Source organism: Lissotriton helveticus, chromosome 6 (assembly GCF_964261635.1).
Source record: "Lissotriton helveticus chromosome 6, aLisHel1.1, whole genome shotgun sequence".
Lineage (NCBI taxonomy): Eukaryota > Metazoa > Chordata > Amphibia > Caudata > Salamandridae > Lissotriton > Lissotriton helveticus.
In genome coordinates, this window is record NC_136067.1 from 1,099,772,201 (window position 1) to 1,099,785,075 (window position 12,875).

At 43.7% G+C, this 12,875-nt stretch overlaps 1 protein-coding gene across 1 annotated transcript in view; it reads left to right on the forward strand.

Moving 5' to 3' along the window:
* Positions 1 to 12,875, forward strand: part of LTBP1 (latent transforming growth factor beta binding protein 1) — a 1,223,697-nt gene that overhangs the window by 1,111,762 nt on the left and 99,060 nt on the right. The window contains exons 29-30 of the mRNA XM_078648754.1: positions 2,818 to 2,946; positions 3,483 to 3,623. Of these exons, the coding sequence (XP_078504880.1) occupies positions 2,818 to 2,946; positions 3,483 to 3,623 (270 nt within the window). The remainder of the gene's footprint in view (positions 1 to 2,817; positions 2,947 to 3,482; positions 3,624 to 12,875) is intronic.

Consider the following 12,875-nt stretch of genomic DNA (forward strand, 5'->3'; position numbering starts at 1 on the left):
AATCATGTGACAGGCTATCATTACACTCTATGAAGAGGTAGCTCCAATCAGTGGGACTGTTTGCTTTTAATACCTCAGTATTATACATTGAATTTAATGTGTCTCTCAGAACCACCAGCCTATGCTCTCTTTATATGGACAAGAAATAAATATAAGCAGCATTGTTTTTTATTAGTTTGGCCCATCCTTCTGAGATACTGATACGCATGAAAGAGGTTTTCTCACTGTCACATTAGATACAACTTTTAAATGAAGTCAACACAAATCTTCCCTTAGTTTATGATAGTGGAGCTGGAGCAAGTGTGAGGTTGCTACAGAACTGCTAGTCTTACAGCACTCAAGGGCTTTTAAAATTTGTGGTTTGAAATCATAATTTAGGGGTGTGACCGTGTCGTGGGACAAGGCGGACGCCTTGGAAAACGGAGGAAGGCGGAGGAAACTAAAAACACACCTCTTTTCAAGATAGTCGGGTCCACTCCTTATTTCTGTTTGAGTCTGTATTTCTTTCAGTTAGCGCGGAGACACGCTTCTTAGCGTACCAGGCGCTTTATAAAACTCCCTTTATTATTATTATTATTATTATTATGATCGTGCCCAGCCTTATAAGTCCGCACGCAGCTAGACCTTTGGACTTGCTCTAGCTCTGCCACAACATTGCCTCTGATTGTGTGAGCAAATCTAGCGGGGGACCCCGCAAGAAAGAGAATCCAGTCCCCACAGTGGAGCTTGTCTGTGACCTGGAAGTGGGAGCGGGCTAAGCACATCTGGATCTCTGTGTCTTGGCCTACGCAGGAGGTGGTGGCTCTTGCCTGGATTATACTTGGGAGGGCCCGTATGGCACCTTAACAGAGAAACCTTACGGGGAGTGATTGGGCCCCTCTCCTGGTGTTAAACTTTAGCAGCAGCGCAAGCCGGGGCCTTGTGAACATTGGAGCTCACCCTCAGCCATAGCGGCAAAATGACTAGGTGAAGGAGTGTCAGTGGAATAAATGAACACACATGATAAGAGGGACTGCGATGGAGCATGTGGTCTCAGAAAGAGGGTAAGACCGTGCTTATTTCTGCTCTCAACAGCACCTGTGGAAGAATTGGACCCCTTGCGTTGTAAGCTGCCCTCAGTGTCAGAATGGAGCACACATCTGAGTAACTGGGCGGAGTCCTCCCGGAGCCCTTGAACCCAGCAGGGACAAAGACATCAGACACACAGACGGGGGCCTTGTCCACACTACCCACCTGGAGCGGATCAAAACGAGAAAGCCAAGACCTGGAGCACAGTGTGTCAGATTGGGGAGGGCTGTGCCCGCTCCACAGGGAGTGGCAGGGTGATGCTCCTCACAGACAATCACCCTCCAGGGATGTTTTTTTCCTGGAAGGCTGGTTTTTCATGGAAGGCCTGGTCTGGTAAACACCCTTTACAATGCAACTGTTACAACGAAGTACCTTTACGACGCAACCATTACAACGCAACTTTTACAACGACTTGCGCTGGGGGGCACTCTAGGATAGGGAATAGTTTCCAACACCTTCCCTACTATCCACAGGGACTGGAGTTGGAATAGTAAATTAAACTATTCACTATCCAGCGCCCCCCAACGCAAGTCATTGTAAAACTTGCGTCGTAAAGGCATGCGTTGTAATAGCATGCGTTGTAATGTCATACATCCCCTGGTCTTTCTATGTCACTGCACCTTAAAAGAAAAGTCTATGCTACACTTGAAGAGGAATTCCTCACGTGTCTACAGAAGGGCCTCTATGACAGCCTGAATCATACAGCTGTCTCCCGTCCACTTACTTCCACGCACAGAGTCACGCAAAATACACAAAAGATTGATGCAGAGCAGGGGAAGCTGAATGTTTATGTTTGGGCAAGACGCTGCATTACCTGTCCCACACCCACCCCATGGAATTTAAAACTTTATAAAGAAAAATGCCCATATGTACACATACATAGAGGGGCGTTCTTCATCCATTGGTCGGTTCAACTGTTATTCAAATTTGGATTCCGCCTGCCACAGCACACATTATTGGGTGACAAGTCTCCCACTTGCAGTGTGAGTGACAGCACTGTGCCCGGTTACATGTTGACGTCCACCTAAAATAAACATTTCAGTGCCAGGGCTGGTGTGCCAAAGCTTTACTTTGCCGGTGCATTTTGCCATTTTATATTTCTTTTTAGTCATCCGTCTTTGTTTCAACTATGTTTTCATATTTTCTTATGACTAAACTAAAACATGGCTCCTATGCATGTTCAAAGTACACCTTCCTGTTAGGAAGCACTCATTCTGTTCTATTAAAATTATATGTAATTATTAATTTGTTTAATGTATTTATTTGTTGCAACTATATAACTGCCATGTTCTTCAGCAGCATGTTTTTCTTTTTATTGCTATGACCTGTGCATACACTAAAAACGGTTTACAAAGTTGTAAGCTTTTCAAAGTCAGTCCCAGTGGCTTTGCCAATGCTTTTCTAACCTCTTGGTATAAGGCATTTATACAGTGCACAATCTGTAATTAGTACATCACCTCATATCTGCAGACCGGTTAACTTCAGCATCTTTCTATTCTTTATATCTTGAACATATCTGAAACATGCATCCTCTTTAATGTGTCTTATCCCTCAAAGGTATCCAATGGTCACAATACAAGGCAGCATTCGGGTTTGTGCTAAAACACTGTACCTCTAACTGATTAATATTCTATAATCACAGACGAAGAGTAGAGCTGTCTGCCACTAAGACCCTGAAACAGTACAAAACGTCATTTACCTTCATATAAATATTAACCTACATATTCTCTTGTTATCTCATGATTGCAGATGCAGATGAATGTGTGCTGTTTGGACAAGAAATTTGTAAAAATGGCTTCTGCCTCAACACTCAGCCTGGTTTCGAGTGCTACTGCAAGCAGGGCACCTACTATGATCCTGTGAAGCTCCAATGCTTTGGTAAGATTTTGGGCTAACATGTCTGATTCACATTTGGAGGTACAACTAGCCAGAGCCTGATTGGTGATCCCTTTTCTCTGGTTGCAGGAAATCTGTAAAATAATATTATCCACCACATATAAACCATTAAGAGGTGTCTGTTTGGAGATGTATCTGTGCCTGCAGCTATTAAACAAATATCAGAAAAGAAAGTTGCAACACTATAAAAGTATAATTCATTTTTATTTGCATTGTTGACAGAACTGCAAGGTAGACTGGGTGGCAAAGTTATTTGTCTTACTTTCAACAATATTCTATTTCCTACAATCTTGATGTTACTGCATGCAACATAGAATTGGGCAACGGATCTAGGAGAGTTACCTCGCTTATTTATGAGTACAGATGCCCAGTAAATTAAATGAAAACAACCAATAAAAACTCTTGAAGTTCATAATGGCTATTCCAGGTTTGGGTTTAGGTTTGAGTTTGGAGGGATGTGATTGGAGTAGCAGGTCTAGCATTTATCTTCTTCATTGTGCTTTCTTGTTATCTTAAAGATACTGATGAATGCCAGGACCCGATTAGCTGTATCGATGGGCAGTGCATCAATACGGATGGATCCTACAATTGTTTCTGCACACGGCCTATGGTTCTGGATATCACTGGGAAAAGATGTATCAGGCCGGTTGAGTCAAGCGGTATGTGCATGGTCTATGTAATGGGAGCAGTTCTTAATTTATAAAAAACAAAATGCTGAAGCTCAAAGTATGTCTTAGAAACCAGCCTCCAGCAGTGCTGAATGCTAGGATTAAGGAATACCAAAGCTGCCTGATGATTCCACCTCCTACCTCTTTCTTCCACCTTCCTACATGTTTTGAATCTATCTCACTCTTGAAGTTCTTTTTTATCCCTGCTTTCTTTCCCCCCTCTCTTCAAATTTTTTTCATTCTCTTTCCCTCCGTTTTTTCTACAGTTTCTCCCTATTGCTCTGGATCAAAGTCTAATGAAAAATTAGACCCCCCCAAAAAATGTTCGTGATGGTGACCTCCACCTTCAATAACTGCCACAAGTTAAGAATGCCACAACAAAAGTTGATATATGTTGTCATTAGACATTGTTGAAGACCTACAACATGATGCATAGAATAGGTGAACAAGATATGTGTAGCAGTGTGTAGCAGTGCAGCTGCATAGCTCATATAGCATTCATGATAAAGGCACCTATAAGGCATCACTCCATAATTATCATCAGCACCTGAGACAGACCAGTCACCTTTCCTTGACTTCCCGGATCGAGGAATGCACCAATTCCTCTAAAGAATTTTTCACCATTGTAAATGAATTTACCAATCCCTCTGCCTCTTTCTGCTACAGTACCCCATCCCAGGATCTCTGCTCTGACCTTTCTAGTTATGTCTACAACATGATATAGGGGGTTTATCATAATTTCTCCCCATAACCTGCTTTAGACATTCTGGACTTTATTAATATGTTGTCCTTGATATCTGCATGGGAAGCCATGCCCATCCTAATTCCTCGTGTAACAGAAGACATCACAAGGGCAGAGTATTAGGTTAGATATGGCTCTCTTGATAACCACTGTCAGTATTACATCTATTCTCTTGGTCATTAATTAATTTGGCCCAAACTAACCAACCTTTTGAAAGTCTCACTGTTGACTATGTATTTACCCCAGTGAATGGCAGCATCCCATGGTCCTGCCGCTGCTTAAAAAGCCCTCTGCTGAGCCTTTCATTATGAAACTCCATACCTATCTTTTGTCTTCCTTACCCAGCTAAAGTCCTTGAAAACTAGTCAACCAGCAACTCACCAGCTACTTTGAGTGTCTCTTTCTGCTCAACTTCTCACTATCTGGATTAAGAGCCAGTCATGGAATAGAAACTGCTCTTATCACAGACAACATCTGATGCATCATTGATAAGGGTGCCACTGGTGCTTTTATCCATTAAGATCTTTTGGTTGTGTTTGACACAGTATTTCATGTCATTCTATTCAGGTTCCTTTTTAATCAAGTGTCTACATTCTGCTCTTCAATGGTTTAGTTCTTTTTGCTATCACCACACCAAGTCAGTTTGTATCCCAGTCTTCCAATGTGATGCTTCCAATTTTTAGTGAGTGGTGCCCCAGGGACCTTACATTGCTTAATGTTTATATGGCACAATTACCATTAATTGTTGGATCTTTTGGTTTCAATATTATCTCCTACATCGATGACCCTCAGCTACTCCTCTTTCTTTCATAAGATACTGCCATTATTCAGACTAATTGCATGAGCTGATGGTCTGCAGTTGCCAACTGGATGAGGTGTATTTGCCTAAAGATAAACAGTGAGAATACCAAGCTATTTGAGAGAGCTACCTTCTCTAGATCATTGCTTGGTGATCCGGTAACCATGGCCCTCACCCTAAGCCCTTTTGAGCTGCCAGAACCTGGGCTTTATTACTGATGATCAGATTTCTCTGGCAAACCAAGTCACTGCCATGTCTACCTATTGCTTTAACACTCTCAAAATGCTCAGAAATGTTTTTAAATGGATGGCGCTGAACAAACAAAAATGGTGACCCAAGCACTTATTACCAGTAGACTGCACTATGGAAATGCCCTGTATGTTGGCATTTTGGCTTGCCTTAGCGAGAGACTCCAAGTGGTCCAGAACACAGTTGTTGACTTGTTCTCATCCTGCCTCCCCATACCACTGTCACTACAGACTAACACACTCATCATTGGCTGACGATCCTTGAGCATTCCCTCTACAAGCTTCTTACTCATACTTATAAAGTACCTTGGGCGTTCTTACCTTAGCAGTCGCCTACACTTCTGTGTTCCAACCAGACAACTTTGCTCCTCATCTCACCTGCTTGCTCGCCAGCCTCGTACCCGAAGTTCTAGAGCAGGAGAACACTTCTACCTGACTCCCAGTGCTTGGCATAAACATCATCTCTCAATATGTTCTGGTGGATCTCTCTCAAAATTTAGGAAGAAACCTAAAACCTGCCTGTTTTGGCTTGCTTTTAAAACTTTAGGTAATAACTTTCTGTCCGGCACCAGGATACCATTACGGGTGAGATGCTCATGTTAGAAATACAAATAACATAACATAACAAAGTAAAAGGCCAAGATGCATACAGCTTACTTCAATTTTGTATTCTGCTATAGGCCAGTTAGATCTTTATTTCTGACTTCTCTGATTCTTGTGCCATCTGGTTCAGACAAAGCCATCTGGTAGCACCTTGCCTCTTCCACACCATAATTACATTGATGTCTCTCAATTGTTGTCTATAGAATATGCGCAACAAAGGGCAGGGGCATATCCAGTAGGACAACATCGATGGTGTCTGTGACTGTAGAATTTAGACATGAGTAAGAGAGACCATGGAGTGGGTGCAATATGTAGTTAATAAATTCAAATGTACTAATAGGACCACTGCATCCCACAGTTTTGATTCTAGTGTTGATCTTAAGAAGCAAGACCTTCCAAACATATGTGAGTGACAGAGGTCACATGAAATAAAATCAGTGGGCAAACCACTAAACCTTATAATACATGGTAACATTTCACTCTCGTTGTGGTCTACACAGTAGCAGGAGGTGCACTATAATTTACAAGTGCGTTAGTTCTGGTTCACCATGTGGTTTATAAGGCCCCACAAGAAGGTTCATCAGAATGTGGCATATAAAACATTGTGTGCCTGCCCACTTCTGTGTTGACTACTTGTTCTATTGATTATGCTTTGAAAAGATCCTTCAACTTTTTTACTCTCCTTCAGCACATAGGAAACCACAATAAGCAAGAAAAAATGTATGTTTGGTATTTTTGTGTTTAGTTCCTGGTAGTGAAAACTTTATCAAATTTCCCTTCTGTTTCCCTAAGACTGCCTTTCCATGGCTAAACACAAAAGTGCAAAAAAGGAATGATTGTTGAGTTCCCAGTACAGCCTATTTACAAGTAGTGGGTTTGAATCTTCCCTTGCCCATGAACTGAACGTCTTACCATTTTTACTGTGTTGTGACATTATTTCTAGTGTGCAAATCAAGATCTGCTCTTCTGGTTGCAGGCTACATCTAAATCATCTAGCAGGAACCTAATAAAAAAACTTAGGACCATTATCTAATAATTTGTAGTTGAATCGTATCCCTGAGTAGGACCTCTTTGTTTCCTGATTGTGTTCTTTATTGCAGCTTGTTATTTTTGTACTAAGTTAACGCGGCACCATGCAGTTGTCCTCCAGCTCCTTTGACTCATTATTTAATATTTAGTTGCTTAATTCTAATCATGTACAAAGTCTTTCCTAAGATGATTTTTATGTGCTTTTATTTTTCCTGCCTATGAATTATATAATCAATCAGCATTTAAGTCAATATTTTGTTTTTTAATATTTTAATTGAAAGTTGTTCTTGGATAGTCCTAGTAGGGTTGCAATGCAAATCTGTCAGAACTGAAGCATAAACAGTAAGATGTTTGCTGTCAGCACATTGCTGTAATTAACAGTCTTAGGGGCATATTATCAAGGGACTTTATCTCCGCTTTTTTGGCTTTAAAAGCCAAGAAAGCGGAGATAAAATTATCTCCCTATTACCAAGCTGTCGCTAACACCAGTTAGCGACAGCTAATAGGAGATAGTGACCATCTTGGGCCCCGCTTTGCATGTCAGTGATATTTATCACTAATGACATGCAAAGTGGGCGTGCCAAGATGTTAGCGACTGAAAACAGTCGCTAACATCGCTATCTCCTATTAACAGCTTTTGGAGATATTCGCGCTAAGCGCGAATATCTCCAAAAGCTAACACTTGCCCAGGAGCAGTTCTTAGCCATGTTATCCAATGGGAGGTGGATAACATGGCTAAGAGCATTTGCTCGATAATGCATGAATATCGCGGACTTTTCAGCGATATTCATGCATTGCGGCCGTTTTTTATCGCATTTGCGATAAACCTTGCTAATAGCAAGGTTTATCTGCGATAAAAATCGCCGATTTGCGGCGATAATTTTTGTCTTCAAACAAGTTAGAGACAAAAATTATCTCTATTGGTTGGTATTATGCCCCTTAATTTCTAATGCTCTTCTAACATGGTTTTGCGAAATTAAAAAAAACACACTAGGAATGGAATGGAATGGAAGGGCATTTATAGAGCGCATGGCTACCCGGAGGCCTCCCAGCGCTGAGTCAATCAACACAGGGGGCCAGGGAACTAGGAAAAGAGCAGGGTCTTTAGTTGCTTCCAGAAAGCCATGTGGTCCTGAACTACGCGTAGGTGGAGAGGTAGGGAGTTCCAGAGTCTAGAAGCAGTATACGAGAAAAGTCTACCGCCGCTCCTGGATCTCTTGATCCTAGGTGTATCTGCCAGATGAAGGTCGTCCGACTGGAGGTTCTGACTGGCTTTATAAGGGTGGATCATAGCAGAAATCATAGGTGGGCTGAGTCCTTGCAAAGCTTTATGTACAAGGCACAAAGCCTTAAACCTGATCCGTTCTTTGACCGAGATCCAGTGGAGGGTGCGGAAGGCCGGTCTGGCCGAAAGCCTGTTGAAAGTCCGTCAGAAGCCTTGCTGCGCTATTTCGAATGGTTTGAAGTTTCCTGACTGCGGAGATGGGAGCGCCTAGGTACAGGGCGTTCCCATAATCCAGTCTGGAAAGTATGAGGGATTGGACCATTATTTTCTTTGCCGTTGGGGGAAGGAGAGGTAGGACCTTGCGCGCTGTTCTCAGAAAGCCATAGCACAGGGCTGCTGTTTTCCTGGCCTGGGTTCTGAGGCTAAGCTCCTTGTCCAACCATACTCCGAGGCTCTTGATTTCTGATTTTGGTGAAGGGGCTGGGGACATGCATGAAGGCCACATCAAACTGGGGTTAAAACTGATAGGGTTACCCAAGATCATGATTTCAGTTTTCCCCCCATTAAGTTTGAGCTGGGACTCGTCCATCCAGTTTGAGATGTCGCTCAGGCAGGAATGAAGGGTGTGAGTTTCCTGTGCGGGTTGATTGAGCCCTACCACCAGCTGAGTGTCATCAGCGTAGGTAACTATATGAATACCGTGTGGGTCTACTATGTCTGCTAACGGGGCCATGTAAACATTAAAAAGGGTCGGGCTAAGTGAGGAGCCCTGAGGCACCCCGCACTGAAGGACGGTAGGCTTAGAGATATTATTTTCTTCAAAAACCTGATAGGTTCTACCCTCAAGGAAGGAGGTTAGCCATTGGAGCGCCGTGCCTTCCACTCCTATGTTCCTGAGTCGCTGGACCAAAATCAGGTGATTTACCGTGTCAAACGCTGTGCTCAGGTCAAGGAGTAGAATGGCCGCCGAGCCTCCTGAGTCCAGGATTTTTTTGTTCTCCTCAACCACTGCCAGTAGAGCCGTTTTGGTGCTTTGGCGTGGTCGGAAGACCGTTTGAGAGGGACGGAGCAGGTTGCCATATTACATAAATGCCCCAGGGGCGCAACCGGCATTTGCATCACCTTTGCGCACCCCGGGGCACTTTGGTATTACAGAAGGGGCCGCAGATGCTTGTTCAGCCCTTTCTGTAATACCAATAGCGCTGGTGCACATAAAGCGCCAACGCTATCTTCAGGGGGCGTTCCCTCATTTGAATGGGGGCATGCTGCATGCAAATTAGGGAATCGCTTTTCCTCTGCGCCCCTGCCGTATTACAGACATGGGCACAGAGGCAAAGAGTCACCGACTGCACCCGCCTGCAAGGGATCTCTAATCCCCTTTAAAAGTGCAGACGGGTTGCCCCCTGCACTTTGAAAATACAGAGTGGCTTCAAAGCAGCTGCTCCGTTTTTCACAGGAATGCTCTTCCCTTGGGGCAGCATGAGTCCACGGCTGCCCTGGGGGCAGTGCATTCCATGTAATAGGGAGCCCTTTCCTGGTTTGCGCTTGGCACAACTGTTTTAAGGTGCGCCGGGCGCTAACAGGAAGATTGCGCTCTTTATATAATAGGACCCTAGATTCCCAAAGCTTTTCCTGTGAGTTGTTGTGTCTTACACTATATTATATCAGGGACATCTTAAGGATTTTGGAGACCATGGACCAAGTGTATTAAGGGGGCCCCCTGTTCATACAACTTTGACTTTATGATCCAGTTTCAGCTCTTTCATGCCCTCTTTGGCCAAGTCTCCGACAGTGCACAGGCACACTGGTCCACATTGTAAATGTGTTTACAATTAATATTCAGGGATAGTGATGTGTGTTTTCAATATTGTAACACAGCAGCACCTCACTAATTTTGCAAATAATCTAGATGACACACTCCCCTTTCTCATATGTGAGGTCCTGTTTTGATCTAAAATAACATTTTTATGGATGTTGGATGAAACATAAACACAGCAGTTCGCTCCAAAATGTCTATAATAGACTGACACATCATCCACATTAAAAATAAAAAATAAATTAAAGGAAAACTGCATTTAAAACAATTTGTTTAAGATTTACTCTAGGTCATCAGGGCAATACTCTGCAGAACAAAGCTGGCTCTACCAGGGAGCTCACTGAAAGGCTGGGGCCCTGGGCCAGAGCCCACATTGCCCGTGCCTTAAAACGTCTCTTTTTTTATATGTCATTATTACCAGATAAATTCAAGCCTGTTTCACAAAGCATTTTCTGTGAGTAGTTTATAGGAGTAAGTCAAGCTTAGTTATGAAAACCAAATAGAAGCAAATTCTTACTCCAGGAAATTCAAGAGTAAGTCACTCTAAGCAAGGAGGTGTGCCTGATCATAGAACAAGCTTTAAGAATCAGCTCAGTATATTAAGATCTATCTCACGCCTAAGCATAAAGTTAAGTACTACTCCTGCTGCTTGCTAATTGTGGAAAACGTTATGTGTATTAGACCCATTGGGCCATATTACCAAGATGTGCGTTAAAAAACGCACATCGCACATTTCCCTATCGCCGGCTATCGCCGGATTTTATCGTCGTGTTAGCGCGTCATTATCAACGCGCAACACGTAGGCGATATTAAATCCGGCGATAGCCGGCGATAGGGAGCATTAGTGCGTGACATCAAGCGCTTTTGTCACGCGCTAATGTGTGCCTTGATAATATGGGGGGGTGGATTCAGCTATGATCCACACCCCCATGTTATCAATGCCTAACACCTGATCAGAGCTGGCGTTGGGAGACCTGCGATAAACAAGTTTATCGCAGGTCTCCTTCTCCCAACGCCTGCCTTGGTAATAGGGTGTTACTACCTCCAAAAACATTTTACATGTGGTTGGACGTGGGAACTCCCACTTTGCATGTCATTAGCGATGTTTCTCGCTGACATGTAAAGTGGGCTTGAGGCAGGCGTTAGCGTGCCCTTGTTAATAGGGCGCTAGAAGTATCGCCGCTTTCTCTGCACAATTCGCCGAAAAAGCGGCGATACTTCACCTTGGTAATATGGCCCATTGTTTTTTATCCAGACTCGTTCTACCTGTTCCCCTTATGCTGTTTCATTTATGTGTGGAATTAAAGGAATTAAGTTGCTCATCAGACTGGGACGTCCAATAGGCCTGTCTCCTTTTTAGTCTTTCATGATGCTTCTATGCCTGCCATCTGCAAGAAATTCTGCTTTGATTCTTCAGTCAGTTCTGATGTGTGAGTCCTACGCAACATATTTCTTGCAGCCTCACGTGCTACTTTTACTGCTACAATTTTGAATTGAGAAATAATTAAGCCTCTATCAGAACATATCAGTGACTTGACTACAACACAGAACCACTTACCTGCTAGACGCTGCGACGCCGCCACCGCCAGGAGTCTTTTTGGGGCAAACAGGCACCTGCTGGAAAGCCGCCACCGCCGAGAGTCATCTTCCCTCACGCCACACGCGCCGCCGCTCCGGGACTTCAATTCCCGGCAGCCTACGCGGCGGCGCGCCTACCAACGTCGCGAGGGCGCCAGGAGGAGGCGCAATAAAGCGCCTCAGTTACCCGCTACGCCCTCTACGGCCCTCATCGGCAGGAGGAGGCAGGGGCAGGGCCTGACCCCCTGTTTTACCAGAGACGTGCCCACAAGTAAGACTTAGCTGCTCTGTTGTTTACCGTGTTACATATATGGCAACTAAAAAGAAACCTGCTGTTGTGCCCGCTAATACCATGGATAACTATGTTGTGCAAACTGTAAAGAAAATAAATGAACAAAGGAGGGAATCACTTGGGCTAAGCCAGTCACCAGATTTGCGCAGTTTAAGCCCTACCTTACCTATGTCAGCAGAGGATAGCCCTTTTGTGATGGTGGAAACAAGGGTCTCAACTAACGATTCACCTATGATTGAGTCTGACAGTCAGCCACTGATCACGTTAGTATCCCCTGTTATTTTGGATGTAGACTTTGATAATGTTATTGATTCAGATCCAGACACTGTTACTGGTCCTGTGGAGGATGATTTACCTCTGATAGAGCACACACCCCGACCTGTGCGTGCCTGTGTGAAGAATCAGCGGAAACAGGGTGGTCAAAGACCAAGAGTGAAAAGGAAAAGAACATTATCTCCAGGTTCCTCGAGAGCTCCCCTAAAGGCAGTAGGGGAAGGGACCGCAAGAAACAAAGGAGAGGATGAAATGTTTGCTAAACTGCTTGAGGTTGTAGAGGGTAAACTTATCGAAATTGTAAAACCTCTGATCTCTAAAATAGATAAACTCCAGGCGGAAGTAAAAAGACTTGGAGGTATGCAAACTAAGCTGACGGAGGAAATAGGTAGTCTTAATACTTCGTTATTAACATGAAATATTATAGAAGGGGTTAATCATGCCGGAGAAGGGATACCTGGTGTGTTGACTGATCCAGCCCATACGTCGGCCCCCAAAGTTAATCATAATATAACAACTGTAGAAGGGTGCCCGTTGATAGTTAATATTCCACAAGCACAAGTCCACGGTACAGACCCTCTGCAATTTATTGAGGAAGCTTCACCTGTTGTATTAGTGTTAGCTAATGTACCCCAGTT